This window comes from Mytilus trossulus, unplaced genomic scaffold (assembly GCF_036588685.1).
Source record: "Mytilus trossulus isolate FHL-02 unplaced genomic scaffold, PNRI_Mtr1.1.1.hap1 h1tg000234l__unscaffolded, whole genome shotgun sequence".
Classification (NCBI taxonomy): domain Eukaryota; kingdom Metazoa; phylum Mollusca; class Bivalvia; order Mytilida; family Mytilidae; genus Mytilus; species Mytilus trossulus.
This window is the reverse complement of record NW_026963315.1, coordinates 1,555,599-1,564,726: the sequence shown is the minus strand read 5'-3', so window position 1 is coordinate 1,564,726 and position 9,128 is coordinate 1,555,599. Positions and strand designations below refer to the sequence as shown.

General features: G+C 30.5%; 1 protein-coding gene across 1 annotated transcript; it reads right to left on the bottom strand.

Annotated features, from left to right (window-relative positions):
- Positions 1 to 649: 649 nt before the first annotated feature.
- LOC134701295 (uncharacterized) lies at positions 650 to 7,284 on the bottom strand. Its single transcript, XM_063562429.1, has 5 exons — positions 7,155 to 7,284; positions 6,266 to 6,349; positions 4,948 to 5,265; positions 4,273 to 4,371; positions 650 to 2,333 (listed from the first exon to the last, which is right to left on the bottom strand). Exons 2-5 carry the CDS (start codon positions 6,318 to 6,320, stop codon positions 1,933 to 1,935), a joined length of 873 nt encoding a protein of 290 aa, XP_063418499.1. The 5' UTR covers positions 6,321 to 6,349; positions 7,155 to 7,284; the 3' UTR covers positions 650 to 1,932.
- Between the last annotated feature and the right edge of the window lie 1,844 nt (positions 7,285 to 9,128).

Genomic DNA, 9,128 nt, shown 5'->3' with positions numbered 1-9,128 from the left:
CAGTAGCTGCTGGAATGTTGCTTCATAAAAATGGATAGTTTATAATAGAGAAGCTGAAATCATATCTTTTTTTCGTAAATTTTGATTTTAACCTACCCTAATTGTCAATTTCTAAAAATAAGTCCTGATATGAGGCAAACTTTGTATCATTTATCTCTAGTTTGATGGGATAGATGCGTTCAACATAGTCACCAAATTGTAAATTATTTAGTCAGAGAACAGCATCTATATATAGGAAAATAAAGTTAAAGGATATTGTTAACTTCGTTTCTTATAAATATATTTATATAAATATAAAATGTTTTTGTTACAATTAAGATATTTGAGTTATTTGAAAGTAAACTAATATTTTCCTTTACATCTTTTTTTTTTATCTCAGATTTACTTGCATCCCTTATTCACTAGATAAGTGCCAATAGACGAACAATCCTTTCAATGAAAGTTGTTTAAATGTTTCTTAGTTCTCTTAGCTTTCATTTCTAAATTAAATTGTGTTTTATTTCCTGGTTTGGGTCTAAAAGGTTATAATTGGCAGAAACACGCTTCGGTTTTAGAATCAACTATTAAATGATATGTTATACATAAAGATACAGTGGTTACATATTTGTTGTTATGAAAAAAAAGACACTGTGAAATAATAAGAAACTTTAATGTCACAAAAAAAATACATGAGGGAATTGTGAATTTCAATATATCATTTATAAAACAAAATGAAATTATAAACAAGGCAGACAAGATTTCTAATGCACCATCCACTATCCCATTTACATCTGGCATGTCATACATCATATGCGGTTGCTCTATAACAACTCACTGTGAAGTGTATGCCTTTCCCTAAGTGTTTTGAGTTTTTATCATTCTTACCATATTTGTTTTGCCTTTTTGATAGTTATTTTGAAAACTATACTTTACATAGCTTAGACGAACTACAATTATAGGAAAATAACAAAATTGACCAGTACAGTCGTAAATTCTTATCTAATCGTGTTGTGTTTTAATTCATTTTCAACAGATCTATTAAATGAGCACAACGATAAACTATTGGTGTATTTTAATCGTCCAATAATTGATATCTCATAAACGAAATGCATTGACATGATAAAAAATATTCGTTAAAGGAATTCCGTAAAAAGTAGCAAATTCAAACACATTTAATCAACGGAACAAGTGAAAAAATTCTGCCATTTTCCTGAATAGGAGACACTAAAAGTGGAAGTGTTTAACGACCTTGACCTGCTTTTCAGCCCTCGCACGGTCGGTCGGCGACGCTAGTAGGTTAATCCTGGTGTTAAAGCTAGCAAAACCCTCATGTGTATGAGAGTTGTTTATATTTCCGTTATATTTGCAAATTTGGGTATGTAATCGAAACAGACATGATAAGTTAACGTAAAAATAATTAAGATCTAGCATGCAAACTGTGTAAACATACATGAAAGGAATTGAACACGACTTACGACACGTTCAAACATACGAAAAATCTAACTATACAGACAAACTTTAATTAACACACAGCAACCGCGTATGAGTAAAGTAGCTGTACTATAAAAATCCTCTCATATATAATGCATGTTGTATCTATATAACGAAAATGTTTGGCATCACAAATGATTGAGAAATTAACCTCGTCTATATATTAACATGAACCATATTAACAAAAGTTTCCTCTTTGATCTGTTTTCGACTCCTCGAATGCTCTTTTGATACGCATTTATAGCAAACAAAATATAAATTTGCATAATAAAATGTCTTCCTTTTTCTTTTTCTGTACATGTTATTGTTTGTTATTACTTTAACGAATGTTCAACATGTGCCATGGGATTGTAGATAAATAGCCATGGAGTTTTGTCATTTACATCTCCTTTAATATTTTCATTTCTTATAGGAAAAACCACAGTATTGTCATATAAGCTAGTTAAAGTTGTGGTGCTCGCTTCACATTTTGAATTCATGATTTTGATCGAGATTTATTGATTCGTATGTGTTTTCAGATCCTTCTGTTTTCCTTGATAAGGAATCAATGGTAGAACTGTAGCTTAAAGTTGGTGATTTATTAAAAAGTGTATCAATGTTGATCCCAGACAAATGCATTACTGTCATACGATCTCTTGTATCGTCACGCCCTGTTTCAATATTACCGATATTATAGTTACTGGTGCTTATTTCATCATACTGAACATCTAGAGGAACATCCAATATATCCTTCGATGCTTTCTTGTGTTTCATGTAGCAATATACATTTGAACATATTAAACATACAATAATTCCTCCAACGAAACTGCCTGATACCTTCCAAAAGTCATTATTCACTGACCAATTACATATACAACGATTATCTAAAAGAAAATTATGTAAGCATATTTTTCTATTAACATCAACATGATATAACACTCTTGGACACATATTATCTACCAAAACACTGAGGCAAACAGAAGAAACAATTGGTCCCATTTGGTTTGGTTTTGACTGAAAAATTATTTTAAACTTTAAAACAAAGACAAACAATGATTTTAGTTGACAAAATGTGAATAATGTCATAAAAGGTATTAAGCAGTAGTCTGCGGTAGATAAAAATTGAAATCATGCTTATTTGGACAGATTCTAGAATGAATCTTTTCCTAAATAGAATAAAAGAACAATTGCATATCTACAGTCGTTATGTCCGGACATCAAAAAACGATTCACATGCTATCTAATTCAATGTGTCTCACACAATTTAGTATTTAGTATTTAGTATTTACAAATGTTTCATGCATAGCCCTTTTGAATGGTGCGTCACATTTTAGGCCTTTAAATGCTGCCAAACATTATATTTGATTAAATACGTAAATATTCCTATTTAAAGGTAAAATAGCAATTTAAATATTTTGTAGCATTAAAGGCTTAACCTTATGCATGTTAATGTGTAGAAACTTGCGAAAACACATTGCTCTGTTTGATAAGGTTACATGAGCTTCGTTCCAGCGTCTATGTTTCATGTTAAAATAAAAGAAAATGCAAACTGTTCCTTAAAGAACATTTGATAGGATTAATATATAAACAGCCATTTCAATTGATATTTTATAGTATGTCTGTTTATGTTGTTACACTATTGTTTTAGACAAGGATGAAGGTTGGTACCTATTTAAACGTTTGAACCCGCTGCATTTGTTTGCACCTGTCGTAAGTCAGGAATCTGATGTTAAGTAGTTGTCGTTTGTTGATGTGGTCATAAGTGTTTCTCGTTTCACGTTTTTCATATAAATTAGACAGTTGGTTTTCTCGTAAGGATGGTTTTACACTAGTCATTTTGGGGGATTTTTAAAGTTCACTGTTCGGTGTGAGCTAAGGTTCCGTGTTGAAGACCGTATTTTAACCTGTAATGGTCTACTTTTACAAATTGTGATTGAGAATACCCTCTTAATATTGATATAAAAATCAGAATGATATCATATTGGATAAGAATATTAAAAGGCAAACAAGAAAAACTATGCTTCATTGTGTTTAAATTACTGCTGAAATTAGAAAATGATTCCACTTTAAGATCTTCATGGCTAAATTATATTTCCAACATTTTTAATGAATGTGGTCTCTCCTACATATGGAGTTATCAAAATTTTTACAATTATGATTGGCTAAAACATACGATTAGAACTAGTCTCCAAGACCAATTTATTCAAACTTGGAGTTCAAATATTAATAACAGTCCTAAAACGGTTAACTATTGCATTTATAAAGATAGTTTTGCCTTCGAGAACTATATCAACAAGCTAGACGATAAAGACGTTTTCACTCTTTGTAGATTTAGAACCATAAATCACAAGCTCCCAATAGAATCTGGTAGATGGAAAAACATACCCAGAGAAAATCGAACTTGTAACTTATGTAATAGTAATGAAATTGGAGATGAATTTCACTATATTTTAGAATGTACATATTTTTCCGAAGAAAGGAAAGAATGTATAGATGAAAAATTCTGTACCAACATTAATACTTTAAAGTTTAAAGCAGTTATGAATTTTTCAAAACAATCAAAACTTAAAAAGCTGTCTAAGCTCATTAGAATCATTAATACAAAAATGGATTCTCTCTGATAAAATGGAATCCTCCAAACCTATGCATTCTTTTCTTCTCTATTTGCTGTAACCTCACCATGTTTTATAGTATTATTATGTATGTCTATGTATTTCTGTATACCATTGTATCAACATAGGTTCTTCAGAATAAAATATATATAGAATTGTCTCATTAACATTCATATCACATCTTCTTATATCTATATACTCATGTTATCACCTTCTTTCAATAATATTGAGTCTGTTGCCCAATCTGAAGTATTATCTGGAGCAGTATTTCTTCCTTCGATGTAGATCATTGTTGTACTTGATAAATACTCTAATTGGGAAAAGGAAAAGAAATGAATACAATAAGCAGGAATTTAGAAAAGAAGACACGTCCTTCTGCTGTTTGAATATTATTCCAGGTACAGAATAGTCGAGTTTCTATTTTCATGGTGGTACTTTTTGTGTACGAAATAATGTTTGGTAACCAATGCATTTTTTGTCTACATAAAACTTTATTATAATTTGTTCATCAAACACTGTGTCACAGATTATATTCTAACAACAACTACATTGAAGTCAGTACTGTAATTTGATCGCGTACTTTATTTTCATCTTTGATTCAATTTCTACATTTCCAAAATGTCAAAGTTCACAGATAATTCTTTGCAAAACTGAACCACAAATTGCTTTACTATTCTTCAGTATGTTAGATATTTTTCAAAAATGTTCAGTCGTCCATAATCTGATAATCTCTATAAGCAAATATACAGTTACCAGATTTACATTATAATTTTACACGCTATAAAACAATGATATTTTAATGTTTTGTAACCGGTGAAGTTACATTTTGAACTATTCTTATAATGAAGCATCGTCAAATTGATTAATGACTGTATATATTACATACCCAGTAATAAAACGTTATACTTATTTTCATTAAATGTCCCTTTATTAAGAAATCTGCATAGATAAACACCAGTGTCTTCTTTTTGGAAATTTAAAATATTCAAGTCATAGTTTCCTTCATCTGCCTGCACAAAATACTTGTTGGATTGGTTCAGTAGCGGGTTTTTGATATAATTTGAAAAATAAATCAACGTTGTTCCGTTAGCTGAATTGTTGACATCCGGTCCTAACCAAGTCCTTCTAGATCCGCAGTGTGGACATTTCAATACAGCTTGTTCACCTCTTTGAACTCCTACTGTGAGTATATTATACTGAATTCCTAAAATTTAAGAATATAAGAATATAAAGTAAAATGCATGCATGATTTTAAATGGTTGTAATGTTTCTCTCTTTCATTTCAAAGGCTATCTTACGTTTAATATATGACCTCTTTTGATGGACATTTTGTTCACAGAATGAGAGTGAATATCATTTTCAAATACTTGTTAAAATTTAAATGATATGATTAAAACAATGTCGATTATACTTAAATGAAAAAGAATCACACAGAGAAAGTGTATGACAACGCCATTTTTTTTCATTCAAAAATAAACAAATTTATATAAATTTAACACCTTCCATCTCAATAATGTTTAAAAAACGTTTTGTCTGTCAATAAATAAACTCATTATAGATACCAGGACTAAATTTTGTATATACGCCAGACGCGCGTTTCGCTTACAAAAGACTCATCAGTGACGCTCGAATCCAAAAAAGTTAAAAAGGCCAAATAAAGTACGAAGTTGAAGAGCATTGAGGACCAAAATTTCTAAAAGTTTTGCCAAATCCAGCTAAGGTAATCTATGCCTGAGGTAGAAAAGCCTTAGTATTTCAAACATTCTAAATTTTGTAAACAGTTAATTTATAAATATAACCATATCAATGATAATTTATGTCAGCACAAAAAGTGCTGACTACTGCATGTACTGGTCAGTCATCCATATCAATAAATTGTAATCGTCTACATATTTGTATCGGCGCTTTAGGCGTCTACCGCTTTTCTGAGGATAATGCACAAAAGCCTTATTTTGATAAGGTTTAATTGATATTTAGACATGATTTATCCAAAAACTTATTTCGCTACAAGATAACTTATAAAGGGTTAATTGAGATTAAGTATCTTCTTTGGTTAGACAACGACTTTAATCTGCTTTTTCCAAAACCCAAGTCTTTTTTTTTTTGTATATCTAATTTGCGTTTTCTGATATACTGTTTGATATTGGTATCTGGCATTTGTTAGAGTCTTAAGCTTGTTCATGGTAACCTTTTGTTATATGTACCTGGAACCATTTCTATATAAACTGTTATCACCATCAAAGCTAAAACTGATGACATTTTGAAACACTTTAATGAAACACTTTTGTCTGCAAAAAATAAACCAAGAATAAAGGACGATATCTTTTAAGTGTTATTTCATTGATGTTATTTTACATTGCAAAAAAAAAGACAATAATTAACTTTTTATCATGTTAATAATGAATCAGAGTGAATATTTTACATACAAATTAGGTAGTTTGTATTCAACACATTTTACAATTGTATTTAAAAATACAATAATAAATGTTTCGAGTATCATGCGTTCTTTTCATAAATGTAATGGCAAATGAAATTCATTCAATAGGAAGCTACATTTTTGTATTTACATGCATGTAATTAAGGCTTGTAATAAGTACGCATGCAACAGGGTTCAATTATATTTCTCTATGACAATATTTTTCAGCTACTGTCTTTAGTTATTTCGTTCCACAATTTTGAACTGAAATCGACTTTACACTAGTGTGTGTGCTTCCCCAATGCCGTTTCTTATATGTCGCCTGCCACAGTCAAAGACTTTAAATGATTTAAGACCAGGTTTCACAGTGGATGTGTATTGCTTTTTTCCCTTTACATTTTGATGTGACGATGTTTAATACAATGTGAGATAAATCAAAGTCAGTTTGCATATCTAGAAACTTTAAATGTATATCTTGTTACGACCTTTTGCTCGATTACTCATTCGTCAACGAGTTTTAATAGTAATATTTTAACATGAATAGGTTAACCTCCTTATACTATACCATGTATAAAATATTAACCTCATGCAGGAACGTGAACTTATTGGGCAAAAGACAAAATTTAAAATTGTCTGAAAACAATATTGAAATATTACGAGTATCTTAAGTACTTTACCATTAAGTCTTCTGTGTATCTTCTCCGCGTCGACAGTAATACTTAGCAGGTGTTTTCATAATACGAATGCAGACTCTATGTTGAATTTTAAAATTAAGTTGTTGTCCTTGTGTATAATTAAAATGTGTATTGTTTTATTTCCGCCTATTGACCTTTTTATATCGTTGTGTTATATTAACAACTTCCTATGGAAATTTGTCAACAGTCTGTTATTCTTATTCATATTTCGCCTTCGGTCTCAAGTAATGAATTAGCTTAACTTCTCTTTGAGGGGTGAAGCTTACATATAATATCTCTGTTTAAAGAAACAAACTATACCTGGCCAGTGACCTTGACCCTAGTATATAAGCACCTGTTCCATAATAACTTGTCATTATTTTTCTTGAGGGTGAAGTGAACACTTCACGGGCGTTCTTTTTAGTTTTTTTATTTTTATCTTAAATTTGGGAGAAAGTTATTAAAGTTACATTAACTTGTCTACGAAGTACGACAAGTTCTAATGTTATTTTGTTATTTACAAATAATTATTCCTCAATTGTCTACGATGTATGACAAGTGTTGATGGAAATGAATTTAAAAATTTCTAGTCTACGATGTATGACAAGTGTTCATGGAAATTAATTAAATATTTTATTGTCTACGATGTATGACAATTTTATATATTCATTAAGTTTTTGTATTAGTACGATGTACTGCACATGTGTTACTTAATTCATACTCCTGTTTGTTAAACAGGTAGATATTTAAAGTATTTCTATTCACCTGAAGGTCATGAGTACTCTTCACAATTTACACGTGTTTTACCTGCACAGGTACACATTTTGTATTACAATGGCTGAATTTGTTTATGCAAATGTATTGTTTTTGCAAGATGTTTAGAATGATGTTTACACTTACTAGGGTGATGGTTATGATTTTCATCACCTCTGGAATGTTTTAGAAATTAAAGATGATAAATTTAATACGAAATCAAGAGGTATTTTGAATAAATCCTCTCCTTAACAGTTATAAAACCTAGTAGTTTTATAATAGGTCATAATGGCATGGCAATTGGAAATAATTGACAAAGCAACAGAACCTGTAAAAAGTAAGTTTTAAAATCTAGTGCTACTTGTATAACTTCAAATTCTACTTGATTTGTGAATGTTTCTCACGAAAGTGCTGTTGAGATTTTAGATAGGCATGAATATTGATACATTTACTCATTATTATTAATGTGGTAAAGAACCTGTATGAATCATGAGGTTTGAGACAGTTTCACTGCCTTCAACTCTAGCAGAGTTTGTAGAGAAACCCTCTGCTTTATTTGAATTTTGCCATTAGAGGCTTACTTTTATGAAGATTTAGTTCTAATTTGTGATCTGATCTACTGAAATGATACGGTGTATGTACCTCTTTTTGGAGTTTGTGCCATGGCTGATGATAATCCAGCCGGAGTTGATTTTGATACGTCTTTTGATCCTGCATTAAGGTTTTCAGAAGCCTTTAAGGCTTCTTTTAGTGAGATTAATGGTCCATTATCTCATCCTGTTTGTTGAATTTTGATTTTGATAAAATCAGGAAAATATAAAGTTCATAGAGGAAATAATACTATCACACTGAGAACTGTGACAATCCTAGTGTGTCGAGGATAAATTAAAATCTAAATGGCACTGCCTAGACAGGCCCACTCTGTGGTTTCAAAGATGCAGGAAACCCAGAGATATTTTCTTAAGGGGTTGATCATTACCCCTATTGTTGAGTTGGCTATTTCTTGTTGTAAGAATGAGCCATTGGATCTTGATAATACAAGGATTTTATTGTAAAATTCTTTTTGTTTGTTTGACCATGGGTTTCTGGTTAAACCCATAGGAGATGCTCAGAAATATTTAGATGATAAAACTTTTTTGTAATTCTGTTGTGATAGTTGCTTTATCACTTTTCTAGTTATGATTGCAAAAAGCAAACTTGTGTTTATACAAAGATTCTAAAGCA

Bases quoted from the DNA above. Each gene is read 5' to 3' on its own strand.
- LOC134701295 (XM_063562429.1), bottom strand. From the start codon at position 6,320: ATGTCATCAGTTTTAGCTTTGATGGTGATAACAGTTTATATAGAAATG. The intron at 5,266-6,265 runs GTACATATAACA...CTTAAATTTTAG, and splicing joins TTATATAGAAATGGTTCCAG to GAATTCAGTATAATATACTC. The intron at 2,334-4,272 runs GTGATAACATGA...ATTTTCTTTTAG, and splicing joins CTCAATATTATTGAAAGAAG to ATAATCGTTGTATATGTAAT.